The sequence below is a fragment of the Rhinoderma darwinii genome, chromosome 4 (genome assembly GCF_050947455.1).
Source record: "Rhinoderma darwinii isolate aRhiDar2 chromosome 4, aRhiDar2.hap1, whole genome shotgun sequence".
In the NCBI taxonomy this organism is placed as follows: domain Eukaryota; kingdom Metazoa; phylum Chordata; class Amphibia; order Anura; family Rhinodermatidae; genus Rhinoderma; species Rhinoderma darwinii.
This window is the reverse complement of record NC_134690.1, coordinates 151,988,339-152,005,224: the sequence shown is the minus strand read 5'-3', so window position 1 is coordinate 152,005,224 and position 16,886 is coordinate 151,988,339. Positions and strand designations below refer to the sequence as shown.

Genomic DNA, 16,886 nt, shown 5'->3' with positions numbered 1-16,886 from the left:
ATCACGCTCGTTGCACGGACGTATTATACGTTCGTCTGAATAAGCACTTAGGCTGGGTTCCCACGTGTCAGATACGCTGCATAAAAGTACGCGTAAAACTTATTCGGCCTAGAACCCGCAGTGAATTCCGCCCAAAAAAAACGCCCTAAATTGTGGTGCCTAAAAAAAACAAACAAGTCTATACTTACCTCCCAACGCTACAGCCCATGTGACGGCTGCAGCCTGTGATTGGCTGGAGAAGTCACATGGGATGAAACGTCTTCCCAGAAGGCCTGCCTGGACAGAGAACAGAGGAATGTGTCACTATGACAACGTCCGTCAGTAAGTATTAGCTTTTTTTATATTTTAAACCAAAAAAAGTTATATATTTTTTCTCATTTGTGATTTTTGAGGTCGGATTGTAGCGTTTCCGCCGCAAAAGTCGCAACACTGGGTATTTGTTGCGGGTTTTACTTGAATTCAATGGGGAAAACCCGCAACTGAAGAGCAACGAATCCGCGGCATAAGTTGAAATGCTGCTTTTTTAAAAATCTGCACAGCAGTTCAATTTATGAACGTGTTCGCTGCTGATTTTTTTCTGCAGCGTGTGGATAAGATGTGTTCAAATCTCATTCACTTTGCTGCTAATATAAATGCTGCAGAATTTCCTCACAGAATTCTGTTGCGGAAATTCTGCAGCGTTTACGCTACGTCGGAACCCAGCCTAAGGCGGGATTCACACGAACGGGTCGCGCCCGAGCCCGAGTGCCGGCCGGTAAAATCGGCCATTCTGCCCGGCCGGTTTGCATAAAGTTTTGCATCCGTGCCGGGCCGGGCAGATCCGGACAGTGACATCAGCGGCAACTCCTGAAGGGGAATCCCCATGTGTTCGGGGATTCCGCTTCAGGAGTTTCCCCTGATGTCACTGCCCAGATATGGACAGAGACATCAAGCGCTCTGTCCAGGAGCGGAATCCCCGAAAACACCGGGATTCCGCTCCTTCAAGGAGCTAAAGTGCGGCTAGCACGTAGCAGAGCGGGGAGATACCTCCCCGCTCTGCTATAGTGGCGTCGCTACAGTAGTAGCAGCCGCAGCAGCAGCTGCTGCTACTAGCGGCGCCATCGAAGGTGTCGCCGGGCCAGGAAAACAAGCAGGGGACGGGAGCCAGCGCTCCCTTCCACCTGCTGTACACCCCGGCCCTGCCACACAGTGTACAGCGATGCCATTCGTCAGAATGGCATCAACTCCTCCTCCTCACATGCACTCTGCGCTGTGAGGAGGAGGAGATAGAGCGCAAGCGCCGGGAAACCCGGCCATCACTCGGAACACATTCCGGTGATGGCCGTGTAATACCCGGCCCCATAGACTTCTATGGGAGCCGGGCGGCCGGGTACCCGGGCGAAGATAGAGCATGTCCTATTTTTTGACGGCCGGATTTCCCGGCCGTCAAAAAATCGGTCGTGTGAATAGCCCCATTAGGGGTCTATTCTTCCTAATGCAGCCGGGTGCCGGACGATTTATGAACGGCCGGCAACCGGCCGGGAAACCCTGCCGTGTGAATGAGGCCTAAGCCCTACCCTCTTCCAACACTCCATCCAAGCATAGAGAGGACTAGGAAACAAATAAGCTCTGTTAGGGCTTGTCCACACGTAACGGAATTGCTGCAGAAAATTCCGTTGAAATTAGCAGACATTCCGGGTTTTTTACTGCAGAAATGGTGCGGATTTTGCTGTGTTTTTCACAATGTTGGGACATGGTGATATCTCCTCTGAAAAAAGCAGCAATTCAGTCCACTTTCCGCATCAGTTATTAAAATGCTGCAGTACGAAAAATACTCACCGCAGGTTAATTTCTGGTCGGGATTTGTTAAATCTCACCCACTTTGCTGCTACTGTATTCTGCTGTGTATACGCAGCAATTCCACTACGTGTGGACAAGCCCTTACTCTTTCTCACTCTTAGGGTATGTTCACACGCACTGTTTTCAGACGTAATTCGGGCGTTTTACGCCTCGAATTACGCCTGAAAAGACGGCTCCATTACGCCTACAAACATCTGCTCATTGCTTGCAATGGGATTTACGATGTTCTGTTCCCACGAGGTGTAATTTTATGTGTCGCTGTCAAAAGACGGCGCGTAAAAAGACGCCCACGTCAAAGAAGTGCATATCACTTTTTGGGACGTTTTTGGAGCCGCTTTTCATTAACTCCATTGAAAAACAGCTCCAATAACGTCCGTAAAATACGCCGCGAAAAACGCGAGTTGTTAAAAAACGTCAGGCGAAAACCGCTCCGAAATATCAGACGTATTTTGCTACTGCGTGTGAACATACCCTTACCCTTAAAATTTCTACAAGACTCTTGTCTCAAAAGCTTTCAGAAAGTTTTGCAAACTTTGTTTTTACTTTCAAATTAATTTTTTAGATTTGGTTTAATTTTAAACCCCTTCCCGCTCCTTGACGTACTATTAGGTCATGGTAGATGCATGGTTCGCACTCCATGACCTAATAGTACGTCACGGGAGGATTGGCCATTTCGGCCGTCCTCCTGGCACATACAGGAGCTGTGACATGTAGTGCAGTGTATTAGAAGTGCGATCAGGGCCTCCTGCCCTCAAGTCCTCTAGTGGGACAAAGTAATTAAAGGTAAAAAAAAGTTGTGTAAAAATAAAAAAATAAAAGTTTTACAGTAATAAAAGTAAAAATCCCCCTTTTTCCCTTATCAGTACTTTATTATTAAAAAATAAATAAATAAATAAATAAATAAATAAATAAACTATACATAATTGGTATCACCACGTCCGTAACGGCCTGAACTACAAAAGTATTTCCTTATATATCCCACTCGGTGAATGCCATAAAAGCAAATAATAATAAAGCATACGAGAATAAAAAATTTTTGGTCACTTCACCTCGCAAAAAATGGAATAAAAAGTGTTCGAAAAGTCGCATGTACCTAAAAATGGTACAAAAAAAGTCCTCACATGGCTTTCTTGATGGAAAAACAAAAAAAGTTCTGGCTCTTAGAATAAGGCAATGCAAAAAGTAAATTATTTTTTATAAAAAGTGTTTTATTGTGCAAACGCCATAAGACAAAAAAACCTCTAAACATATGGTATCGCCGTAATAGTATCGCCCCACAGAATAAAGTGAATATGTCATTTATAGCGCACGGTGAATGCTGTAAAAAAAATAAAAACCAATACTAGAATTGCTGTTTTTTAGTCACTACGCCTCTTAAAAATAGAATAAAAACTGATCAAAAAGTTGCATGCACCCCATAAAAACTACAATGAATTCCTCAAGGGGTCTAGTTTCCAAAATGGGGTCATTTTTAAGGGGTTTCCCCTGTACTGGTACCTCAGAAGTTCTGCAAATGTGACATGGCGCCCAGAAACCAATCCAGCAAAATCTACATGCCAAATAGCGCTCCTGCCTTTCCGAGCTCTGCTGTTTGTCCAACCAGCAGTTTATTACCACATATGGGGTATTGCCATAATCGGGAGGACTTGCTTTACAAATGTTGGGGAAAAATGTGATTTTCAATTGCACAGCTTAATTCCACAAAATGCAGCAAAAACTCTGTGGGGTCTAAATGCCCACTATACCCCTCAATAAGTTCTTTGAGGGGTGTAATTTTGCCAAATATGGTCACTTTTGGGGGGTTTCCACTGTTTTGGCACCACAAGACCTCTTCAAACCGGACATGGTGCCTAATAAAAAGGAGGCCTCAAAATCCTCTAGGTGCTCCTTTGCTTCGGAGGTCGGTGCTTCAGTCCATTACCGCACTAGGGCCACATGTAGGATATTTCTCAAAACGGCAGAATCTGGGCAATAAATATTGAGTTGCGTTTCTCTGGTAAAACCTTCTGTTTTACATAAAAAAATTAAATAAAAAGGATTTTCTGACAAATTTGTAAATTTCACCTCTACTTTGCTTTAAAATCCTGTGTAACGCCTAAAGGGTTAGGCTGGGTTCACACGTGGCGGAATTTCACTTAAATTCCGCTGCGGACACTCCGCAGCGTTAATCCGCAGCGGAGCCGTTTCTCCATTGACTTCCACTTTAATTTAGCAGTGTTCGTTTAGACGATGCGTAAAATTCCGCTGCGGAGCATAGGCTGCGAATTTGGTGTCCGCAGCATGCTCTGTCTGTTGCGGAGGTGTGGCGGACTGTTTGCGGACTCATTGCGGAATTTCTCCATTGACTTCAATGGAGATTCTAATTTCCGCAATGAAGTCCGCAGCTGTCATGCACATGTCATGTGTGCTGCGGATGCGTTTTGCTTTTTTAACTTGACATTTCTTCATTCTGGCTGGACCTATGTATTTCTAGGTCTACAGCCAGACTGAGGAAGTCAATGGGGCTCCCGTAATGACGGGAGCGTTGCTAGGAGACGTCAGTAAATAGTCACTGTCCAGGGTGCTGAAAGAGTTAAGCGATCGGCAGTAACTGTTTCTGCACCCGGGACAGTGACTACCGATCCTAATATACAGCAACCTGTAAAAAAAAATAGAAGTTCATACTTACCGAGAACTCCCTGCTTCTGTCTCCAGTCCGGCCTCCCAGGATGACGTTTCAGTCTAAGTGACGGCTGCAGCCAATCACAGGCCAATAACAGGCTGCAGCGGTCACATGGACTGCCGCGTCATCCAGGGAGGTCAGGCTGGATGCCGAAGGAGGGACGCGTCACCAAGACAACGGCCGGTAAGTATGAATTTCTTTGACTTTCACAAGGGAAAGTGCTGTCCCTTCTCTCTATCCTGCACTGATAGGGAGAAGGGAAGTACTTTTACCGCAGTCCGCAGCAGCTAGTCCGCATCAATTTACTGCACATTTTGTGCAGATCCGCAGCAGAATCTGCAACGCAGATTCTGTGCGGCATTGATGCGGACAGTTGCGGAGGAAATCCGCCACGTGTGAACATGCCCTTAAGAAACTTTCTAAATGCTGCTTTGAATACTTTGAGGGGTCTTGTTTTTAAAATGGGGTGTAGTGAAGTCAATGGGTGCATGCAAATTGCGCTCGGCACACGGAAGCACTTCCGGGTACCGCGCGTGATGTGCGCTACAGTAGTAAAAACTATGAATGAAAACAGAAAAGCACCACGTGCTTTTTTGTTTGTAAACATAAAACCAGAGTGTCATCATGACGCCGTCTGTGCGAAAATCACGCAGCCGCGCACCATATGCTGATGACACACAAACCTTTTGCAAAACGCAGCGTTTTTTGCGCGCGCGAAACGGACACGTCCGTGTGAATGAGGCCTTAAGGCTAAAACTAGGCTGCATCCTTAAGGGGCTTAAGCTAACCTGAAATTAATAAATTAGGCCCCATGTACACGAACGTATTTTTGCGGCCGCAATTCACCTGTAAATCTGCGGGTGAATTGCAGCCCCATTCATTTCAATGGGCCCATGCACATGACTGTGGTTTCCACGGTCCGTGCATTGCCCGGGAGCCTGGACCGCAAAAAGATAGGACATGTCTTTTTACGGCTGCATTTTGCGGTCCAGGCTCGTTGAAATTAATGCATACGTCAATGTGCACGGCCCGTGATTTGTGGGCGGCCGCGGCTGAAACTCTGCGGCCTTCCGAGTTGCAAATCATGGCTCGTGCACACCCCCACGGTCGTGAGCATGAGGCCTTCCTGTTAACTAAAAAAAAATCTTAAGAGTAGAACTCAGCGAAACGAGTGGAGGAGGGGCAGAATTAAAAACCTGAAGTTCTTTTTGGCCTTTAGGTGCATTTACACTCTGTGGTTTTGCCATGTTCTTTTGCTGCTTGGCCGAAAAAAGCACTAAAAACACATGCCTTTTTACCGCGGTTTTCGTGGTAACTGCAAAACCTAAGGAAATGTTTGAGAGTTTTTGTACTAGGATCTGTTTCCATTTGAAAAATTACATTCGGTACGGCACATTTGTCAAACATAGTGTGAATACAGCCTAGGGTCACTTTCACAATGTGCAGATTTGGTCAGTCTTTTACATCCATATTTTTAAATCACAACCAGGACATCAAAAAGGAGAAATATCAATCTTTCCATTATACTATTTTGTGTTTTAGGTTACACTCCTGGTTTTGGCTGAAAATGCGGTTGTGTGTGTGTGTGTGTGTGTGTGTGTGTGTGTGACAGTGGCTTAAGTGTGATCTAAAAGCATCTAAGGCTTCATTCACATCTGCGCTGGGACTCTGTTCATGGGCTCCGTCTGAGCTTTCCGTCAGGGGAACCCATGAACGGAATCCAAACTGAAACAAATGGAAATCATAGGTTTCGGTGTGCATCACCATTACCGTAGTTGACTGCGCTATTCATTCCGTAAAAATAACGGAACCCTTATACAATGGTGACAAACGGAAACAATTTGCATCGGATCCGTCACCATTGCAACCTATGGTTTCCGTTTGCTTCAGTTTGGATTCCGTTCATGGGTTTCACTGATGGAAAGCTCAGACGGAATCCATGAACGGAGTCCCGATGCAGATGTGAACGAAGCCTAAGACAATTCAATAAGAATCAAATGGAAATATTGGTGTTTGACAGGATCCCAGAAATTAATAAATTAGACAGAAATTATGTAAATCTGACTCTATGTGCAATGTTTTTTCAGTCTTTAGTCTAAATGAAATCAGATGGTGCACAGTCTCTGAAAAAGAGAAGAAAAAATGCAATAACATGAAAATGTTCTTTGATCAAGCGAAGATTGTCCCCTCTCTGTCCTGCGTGGAAGGAACTTCACCATTGAACTGTATCAATATTGTAAAGGTGAGTGGACCCCTCTATTTAAACACCCTGACTACTTTTATATCAAAATAGTCCTTAAGGGGGTATTCCAGTCTCAGGTTTTCAAGTTATCTGCTTACAGTCACTGAATTGAAAGTTTAATTGTTCATTTTTAAAAGATGAAAACTTGTCCTGGTCATATGATGATCACACAGGTTGCATGGCTTGTTACAGCCACCATACAGTTATCAGAGCTCTCTCTTAGGGCCTGTGTACATCACGTTTTTGCTCTACGTTTAGCGTGTACGTCGGGAAAGCTCCTGACATACACGCTAAACATGTTTATAGGGTTTCATTAGCCCAAAACTGGATGGAATAGCTATTCCATCCTGAGGGATCCCCTAAAAAAACGTATAATGCGTGGTATACATTTTTTTAACATGGGTGTCTATGTGTGACGGATGCCATTGTATGCATAAACAAAGGATATTAGAATAATATATAGCCTTTTAATATACAATGAATAAACCTTATTTGCTGTAACCTGAATACCCTTTTAGAGCAGATCTGTCATCACACTATGCTGTCCTGTTTATGGGCAGCATAATATGGAGATAGGTTCACGCTACAGTTAGTCCAAATGGCAGACAAAAATATTGTGGGGAGTTTGTTTAATCGTAGCTATCAAGGAGTACAGTGATTGATGGCAGCCGTGTATCTGGTTGTGTATGTCAGCCATTAACCACTGCTGAGAAAACCGGAGGAGGCACTCCCCTCGTGAATACAGAGGACTCGTAACTATGTGTCCGCTGTAGTCTTTGATAGCTGTTATTAGCCAAATTGCACAATATTTTTGCGCTGTTTGGACTAATAGTAGAGCGGACTTGTCCCCATTCGATACTGCCCTTACACAGTTTAATTCAAATTTGCATTTCATAGCTACAGGAATACACGAGACATTTCCACTTTTTATACTAATTTACTTTACTAAAATTTTGGATGAACTACAACCACTGCTGTTTTTACTATTAGACAATAAGTTACGAAGTCTGAGTTGGAAATTACAAATGTAGCATTTTGTGTGATATGCAAACAATTATCGTGAAGATTCAGTAGGGAAATTTCAATTATTTTTTGGCCTAAAAAACATATTCAATATTAATGCACATCAAATACGTTGTACCTTACCCGCATTTTTTTATTTTTATACAGGATAATCTGGCAGATGCTGTAACTCTCAATGGCACACTCACATATAAAGCTGGAAAGTGGTACAACCTAAAGCCAGTGGTTGGAGAAGTATATGATCAAGGTCAGTGTCACAACATGCACATACACTGCACTTCAGGCTTCAGACACTTTAAAGGGAATGTATCACCTATATATATTTTTTTTTAATTAGAACCAGATAGTGAAACAATCTTTTTTTCTAATCTGTTTTCATTTTTTGTTTGTAGATATTTTTATTCTATATTCTGTACATGATTATGGCGAAAACATCTCGCCCGAGCTGCGGTTTTAATAGCATTTAGAGATATGCTTTACAGCAGCCACTTGGATCATAGGAGACAATAGTCTGGAGATGACCCATTCACTTATTTGGAAGAGTTTTCAAGGCATGTTCTGTGACCTGTGTAGAGGTCACTGTGCAGTAAGGTATAGGAGGGGAGCTGTATCTATCACCTATTGTCAATAGTGGATCCTGTGATATATTATTATTAGAAGTGATCTCTACAGAACAGGAAGTGTCAGTCCATTGTGAGGCTCAGTGGCCAGAGTGAAAACTGCATGATTTCAGGATTCATTTTGAATATAAAAGATCTTAATAAATATGTTTAACATAAATACTTGATTTAAACAATATGTCATTTTCTGATGACACATTCCCTTTAAGGACCTATATTTGCCATACAGGAGGGCTGGCTGATGTGAATAGAATTCTCTTATTTTCTTATCAGGTATCTGGATCAAATGCCAGACAAATACAATGCAAAGTGTTATATGTACATAATGTTACCTGCAGGCATGGGGACCTCCTATTATGCTGTGGCTGTTGTCAGGAGGAATTCCACAATTACAATAAATAGTCTGAAAGGGACAAAGTCTTGTCACACGGGCTACGAGAAGTCTTCAGGGTGGAATGTGCCAATTGGGTATCTCATTGATAGTGGACGCATGTCTGCTGTAGCCTGTGACATATCAAAAGGTAAGAATGAAAAATCAAGTTTGGCTCAGATCATCCTGGAATAAGATTTCAGAACTCATATTGTCCATTAGTTGGACTTTGCAAAAACTTTCCCATATCTTAAATTATAGAAACTTGTTGCCTCACAATCTACATATCATACATAGCTAAAGCTTTTGTTATTGTTGTCATAGTATTAGGCCAATTGTCAAAGAGTAGCACCTTTAAAATTTATATATTCAAGCTTTAGATCAGCATGTAGTATACCGTGATTCTTACAAGTTTTAATTCAGACCTGTGATATTTTTGCTTTTAGGAGTGAGCGACTTCTTTTCCAAAAGTTGTGTACCTGGAGTTGAAAAATTAAAATACCCCTCTCTCTGTGATCTGTGCAAGGGAAACAGCAGTAGTGAAAATCAATGTTTGCCGGGAATATACCAGGACTACGATGGAGCCTTAAGGTATGCACACGTTGGGAGTACACCTTAATTCTTAATGGCTGTGTACTCCTTTTGAAAAATATTTTATATAGATATATATATATAGATATATATAGATATATATATATATCTATATGTATATATATATATATATATATATATATATATATATATATATGTATATATATATGTATATATAGGTAACAAAATGTGTATCATTGTGATTGGTGCAACTCTGTAATTATATTTAATTAAAAATAATTTTAACTTTTTGAGATACAGCTGCTTTGTATTCTGTATACAGAGCAGCTGTATCTATCGCTGAAACCTGTATACGTCAGGTCAGTGGGGCTGATGGGTTCAGTGACAGTCCACATACAGCCCCCTGTAGATAGTGCTCCACATGTAGCCTCCTGTAGATAATGCCCCACATATGGGCCCCCTGTAGATAGGGCCCCACATGTAGCACCCCTGTAGATAGTGCCCCACATATAGCCCCCCCCTGTAGATAGTTCCCCACATATAGCACCTACAAATAGCCCCCCCTGTAGATAGTGGAACTCATATAGCCCCCCTGTAGATAGTGCTCCACATATAGCCCCACACACTTTTAACATAAAAGAACTTTACATACTCACCTGATCCCATTCCCACGCCGTCCACTTGAAATGCAGGCCTGCTCTCTTCTGAGCAGGTCTGCTGGAGCTGAACGATGCAAGCGGCACGATGACGTCATTGCGCCGCATGCGTCGTTAAGGGCAATTCCTTCTGCCCGGCTAATCAGCGCCTTTCAACGTTGCGGCGTTGTAAGGCATTCCTGTCATTCAACATCACGACGCTTACATCATTAAATGGCGCTGAATAGCGGTGCACGTTCCATGCCCCGCCATTCAGCGCTTATGCATGTAACTGTATCTGCGTCCGATAGACGCAGGTACAATTATAGTGCAGAAGGGGGTGGCGGCGGCTGGTTTCAATGGCGCTCATCTCGCCTCATGGACCTGCAAATACGATTCCAACTCCACTGTTTACCCGTGGGACATGTAGGATCAGACCTCATGTTGAAAAAAATGTATTCTTTGGAGAATCCATATGCTTGCAATGTGGCTTCCCTATATCAGCATTTAAAGGAGTGTTTAATAAAAAAAGTTAATATTTGTAAAATGAAAAGTTATACAATTTTCCAATATACTTTCTAAATAAATTTTTCGCGGCATTGAAGATCTCTGCTTGCTGTTATTAAACAGGAACCATCACTGTTTACTTCCAGTGGATAAAAATCTATCTATGGTCATGTGATGATTACACAAGTGTATGGCTTGTTAAAGGACACAGCTCTGATACACATTCTGTAACAAGCTCTGCAGCTGTGTGTCCATAACATGAGCAGGACAGATTTTTATCCACTGGAAATAAACAACGGAAGCTCCCATTAAATGACAGCAAGCAGAGATCTCGCGAAATCATGCTTGCTCTGCTGTAAGTACCACAGAAATGTTACCGAAGTGCAAGGATTGTGAATAGACATCCCTTCAGTAACGTTAATATGTCAGTATAAGGGCACGTTCACACGTGCCGGAATTGCTGTGGAATTCCGCTGCGGACAGTCCGCACTGGAAATCCGCAGCAGACGGACTGTTCATTGGTTTCCATAACTTTTTAGTTATCTTCGTGCAGACGTTGCGGACAACTCTGCTGCGGACCATAGGCTGCGGTGCGGAATTTGGTGTCCGCAGCATACACTGGCTGTTGCGGACTTGATGCGTACTTGTGGCGTAATTTCTCCATTGACTTCAATGGCGTTGCTAAATTACGCAATGAAATCCGCAGATATTATGTGTGTTGCGTTGCGGATTGCTTTCACGAACAGGATATTTCCTCATTCTGGCTGGACCTATGTGTTTCGAGGTCTATAGCCAAACTGAGATGCAATGTTTTAAAAGAGAGCAGGATGTACTCTTCACCTGAATCCGCAACGACTAATCCGCAGCATTTTACTTCACATTTTAGGCAAAGGCGCAACGGAATCTGCAACGCAGATTTTGTGCGGCATTGATGCAGACAGTGTCTGCAGAATACCGTCACGTCTGAACATGCCCTAAGACAGCACATAGTGAACAACGCAGTGTCACTATGCGCTGACTAAATTAATGGAGAGAAGTGCATGACGCTGATTGGTCAGCGTCATACACTCCTCTGTACAACGCCCACTTGGTCTAAAGTAAAAACACGCCCAGTTGGGCATTAAGAAATGAATTAGCATAAAGCTAATATCGCTCCTAACGTGGTAAAATTAGATCGTTTTTCTAAATAAAAAGCACTACTGTCACCTACATTACAGCGCCGATCTCCCTATGTAGGAGATAGGGCACTTATAATGTGGTGACAGAGCCTCTTTAATTAAGGCCTCCTTCACACGGCTGTAGCTGTGTCTAAGGTCTGTGGTTATGGCACAGATTGGCTACGGAGTGTCATCCGCAGGCTGTCCGCAATCACAGACTGTGCAGACAGAAGATGTGTGCGTTGATTTCAATGAGCCCGGCCCGCAAATGCGGACCGTATAATGACATGTCCTCTTTTTTTTTGTAATCTCCAGGCAATGCGCCAACTGTGGAAACCATGGTCGTGTACATTGGCCCATAGAAATTGTGGTTCCGCAATTGCGGACAGTATACAGATGCAAAACTGTGGTCGTGTACATGAAGCCTAAGGCTTGGGTTACACGGCGACTTTGGTGGCGACACAAGTAACCATGTTGCGACCCACGGGTTGCCATGACTACAACACAACATTTGCAAGAAATCCGCTGACCTGATAGATTCAGGTCTCAGCGCAAGATACAGGTGCTCTGTATACAGGGTACAAAGCAGCTGTATCTCAAAAAGTTTAAATAATTTTAAATAAAAAGTAATTAGATAGTTGTACCAAACTGATACACTGTTTTAGAAAAATAAAACGTTTTTAGAGGTGTACATAGGCTTTAACTTTCTGTGAAAAGTTAGGGTACAATTGTCAAGATTTGTGAAATGATAACACTTTGAAGTGGGTTATACAGTATAACTTATACCTGCAAAATGTGTTACCTTCGACACTATTGCCCTTACTTAACATCCTAAGGCAAAGTTTCGCCCAACACGAATAAATAAAGATTTGGAATATTTAACAAAGGCATTGGAATTTTCTTTCTCTCATTTTCTTCTCCAGGTGTCTGGTGGATGAAGGGGATGTGGCTTTTGTAAAGCACAGCACAGTGCCAGACAATTCAGATGGTATGTTTATTTGAAACCTGTGCCCAAGGGACAATAAGGTGATAAGTAGTTAACTAGAACTAAGGGAGCAGGTGAGGGAGGCTAGTATGGCTACCACAGAGGTTTTGGAGGAAGTGAGCTGCTAGACAGCCTAGTTATCAGGAGTTTTGAGTAACCTGGTGTCTGTAAAGGGGAAAGTGGAGGTGGTTAACCAGGTGTCCATGGGAAGAAGGGTGGGTGGCTGGTTAACCAGGTGTCCATGGGAAGAAGGGTGGGTGGCTGGTTAACCAGGTGTCCATGGGAAGAAGGGTGGGTGGCTGATTAACCAGGTGTCCATGGGAAGAAGGGTGGGTGGCTGGTTAACCAGGTGTCCATGGGAAGAAGGGTGGGTGGCTGATTAACCAGGTGTCCATGGGAAGAAGGGTGGGTGGCTGGTTAAATAGGTGTCCACGGGAAGAAGGGTGGGTGGCTGGTTAACCAGGTGTCCACGGGAAGAAGGGTGGGTGGCTGGTTAACCAGGTGTCCACGGGAAGAAGGGTGGGTGGCTGGTTAACCGGTTGTCCACGGGAAGAAGGGTGGGTGGCTGGTTAACCGGTTGTCCACGGGAGGAAGGGTGGGTGGCTGGTTAACTAGTCTTTGCGCACCATTGTCAGCTATAGATAAGGACACGAAACACAATGATAGTAGTTACAATTTAGGTGCAGGCTCTGTATCTAAATTTTAACATGTGGAGTATTTTATGGACAACAGGACCCTACGGATCTGGGTCCTTGTGCAGTACCTGAACACCTACATGGTCAGACTAAACCTGCTAAGTAACTCATTCATATAAGCTTAAAGGAGTTTATAGAGGAATAAATTCTAGTTATACAGTATTTATTAAGGATTAAATAAATCAATATGGCAGTTGCTGTGGAATAAATTAATTGTACCACAACATTGCATTTTATTATTTTAAATAATGGTTCTACAAATATGTAAAATTAAAATTTCTATTTATGCAGAAAACATCTGTTTGATTTGTAGAACTATATAGAAATAAATGTATCCTATTTTATTCATACAATGTAGGAAAGAATTCAGCTGATTGGGCAAAGGATATACTGTCCTCAGATTACCAGCTGCTGTGTCGGGATGGTACCCGTGCAGATGTCACTGAATGGAAAAGGTGTAACCTGGCCAGGGTACCAGCTCATGCTGTTGTAGTCAGGTCTGATGTAGATGGATCTCTTGTGTACAAGATGTTACATGAAGGCCAGGTGGGTCAGGGTGGTCAAGAACATCTATTTTAAGCTTGGTGTTGTTGACAATCAGTTTACTAATTCTTTATTGCGATCTGTTTACATGTTTTATTCATATATCTTTAGCTAAAAAATTCAAGTCGATTTGGAGAAAGTAGGAAAACAATACATTAGCTGAAAGTGGAAAAACCTTTTTTTACTATCTTTCAATTGGATCACTTCTTATTCTTGTCTAAAATTGTACAGATAAAACACAGACCCAAAAAATGTACATCTAATTGCACCGTTCTCTCGTTCTTCTGTCCTCATTGCCTAGGCTTGCTGAGTAGTGGTCTTTGTATGATCTGATAAGAACAGCGGGGGGAGGGAAGTGACAAATGCTCTGAGTATATTTTTAGCTCAGAAAAGTGGTTGTCAACTTTTAGTCCTGAATATAGTTTCCATACCAGCATTCATATTATAATTCATAACATGAATAGTGATATAATATTATAGAAAGTGTAGGTACACAGTTTTGCACTTGTAGAAATGTATATATTTATTGGGTATTTTTGTAGCGCCATTGCTAACCTATTCTTTAGTGCTGTACATTCTATAGATTATGACTTAAGCTGGCCATACACATTAGACAAAGTTCAGCTGAACGTGTCGATTTCAGCGGTATCGGCTGATGTTCTAATGTGTATGGGGATCTCCCAAATCTACCTCGATGGCAGATGTGGGTGAAAGAAGTATCAGGCATGCTGGATTTTAACATGCCTATTCCTTTGCTTCCATTTGATATGAGCTGCTGCCAGTGAGTTCCGACACCGGCTTTTTCCCCTCTCCCCATTGAAATAAACATGGCCGAACCAAGTGTATATGTTTATGGTGGAGTCAAGAGAAATATCTGTTGGCAAAATGAGTGTATAGCTTAAAGTTATTTCATGTGTATGGCCACCTTTATATTAGTCCCAGATGTACTCAAATCTGATTTTATTTATTTCACAAACATACTTAGTAGGTCCAGTTCATAGGTAGCCAATTCACATATGAGTTATGAGAGTGCGTGAGGAAATCAACACAAACATCAGCAAACGATAGAAACTCCATGCTCCATGCATAAAAGCCTATTATCATGGTTGGATTTGAATCTAGGACCCCACTTTGAAATGGAAATAAATACAACCACTACACCACCATGCTTCAGTAAGGACACTAGGGTGAATGGGGATCCCTTCAAACAGACCAGCAATTTATAGGAACCATACAGTCCAGAATGATTAGTAATATTAGACAAATAAATAGTAAAAATAGAAATATTAGGAATGTAAAACTATTGTGAACTGAATCTTGCAGTCGGCTACACCTCCGGGCGGGGCCTGGAAGGCTTCCATGCTAGGCAGACTGGGAGGCCAGTATTATGCCTCCGGTTGCCATTCCAGCCACCAGCACCCCGGCAATTTCATTGCTGGGGTACCGATGAGCTGTAAACCCCTTAAAGGCAGCGATCGCTTTTGACCGCTGCATTTAAGGGGTTAATGGTGGGGATCAGAGCTAAATTCGCTCCCCGCCATTACAGCAGGGTGTCAGCTGTAAGATACAGCTGACACTGGGGGATGGTGGCACCGACTCAGCTTCTGAGCCGGTGTCCTACATTTGTCGTATGGATATGGCAAAATGTGGGAAGCACGGACTTTCCATGACGTATCCATACGACAAATGTTGGGAAGGGGTTAATACAATTTTTGTTCTTATAGTGCAGCTAGAAAGGTCTTGATGAGACAAGCACTATAACTTCCAAGTATTTTTAATATTGCAAATAAAAGATAAATGTTAGACTATGTAAAAAAAAAAAAAAAGATTAGTGCAGCCTAGTGACTTCAAAGATGCTCAATATATGCATAGTAAAGCATCTTTGAATGACAAGTTAGATCAATAGAAATTTAGCCAAAATCCCTTAGGAGTACGCAAAGAAAACAGACCTCACAAGTTATTAAAGATGGACCTTTGTTCTAAAAAGGTTACTGGATAGTGCGTGCCAGTTTCTGCTTTTACATCATCGCATTTCTAGCGGAATTGTATTGATTTCAGACTGGCCTACAAAGGTTTTTCACTTACATGAATCACCATAGACTTGTACTCGCCAGTTATTTAATGTCATCTGAAGACTCATTATAGGCACACAAACATTTGTTATAGTGAAATATGCAAACAAAGATACCAATATTATATGTTATCTAATATGGATTTTGCTTCTATGTTTTTAAGCAAAAATACAATGGCCCCAGCTCCAGCTTCGAGATATTCGACTCCTCTGCTTACAATGGCAGTAACTTACTCTTCAGAGACGCCACAACCGAATTCAGGATGATCTCTAACCAGACGTATCAGTCCTGGCTCGGAGATGAGTTTCTGCAAGCAATGACAGGAATAGACTGTGACGCTAACAGTAAGGACGATCATTTATAATTCATAGCGGCCTAAAATCTGCAAAGTTATTGAAGCAATGTTTTTGAAACTTGTAATGTTTTCCTAATTTAAAGACGCAGTGACTCAAAAATTTTTTTCTTATTTATGGGGCTCTGTGACTGTTACTATTATGGGGTTTTTATTTAGACGGCATTGACTATGACTGGCAAGCGTGTATGTTTGCATGTGTTCTTGTATGTGTGTATATGTTCCCATGTTTGCGCCTACACATGTGCTCATTCTGATGAGAAAGTCCTGCATGTGCCCCTGGTTACAATACATGTTCTGAAATCTAGAACAATCATCTGAAACCTCTTTTAATTTTCTTGTTAGTTTACTTCTGAACAGTTTACAGATATAATTGACATAAAACATTTAGTAATATTTTTCTTCACTTATCTAGAGTTATATTATGTATTTGAGTTCCTTCCATTTAGAATTCTGTTGGCTTCTTAGCTATAAACTTACATCTCCAAGCAATTCCGTGCTAGTCCGGTGTCTGTATTGGGTATGCTGTGTCCATATGCATTCTAGAAGGCTGAGTGTTTACCATAGTACCTATATGGAGGCAGTGTAGCTCGCACTCATAAGAGGTCAATATAGCTAGCATAGTTATGGGG

General features: G+C 42.3%; 1 protein-coding gene across 1 annotated transcript in view; it reads left to right on the top strand.

Annotated features, from left to right (window-relative positions):
- The first annotated feature begins 305 nt into the window (after positions 1–305).
- MELTF (melanotransferrin) overlaps positions 306–16,886 on the top strand; it is a 64,782-nt gene continuing 48,201 nt past the window's right edge. The window contains exons 1-8 of the mRNA XM_075863661.1: positions 306–321; positions 6,589–6,743; positions 7,914–8,013; positions 8,725–8,907; positions 9,203–9,347; positions 12,531–12,595; positions 13,646–13,833; positions 16,066–16,246. Of these exons, the coding sequence (XP_075719776.1) occupies positions 306–321; positions 6,589–6,743; positions 7,914–8,013; positions 8,725–8,907; positions 9,203–9,347; positions 12,531–12,595; positions 13,646–13,833; positions 16,066–16,246 (1,033 nt within the window). The remainder of the gene's footprint in view (positions 322–6,588; positions 6,744–7,913; positions 8,014–8,724; positions 8,908–9,202; positions 9,348–12,530; positions 12,596–13,645; positions 13,834–16,065; positions 16,247–16,886) is intronic.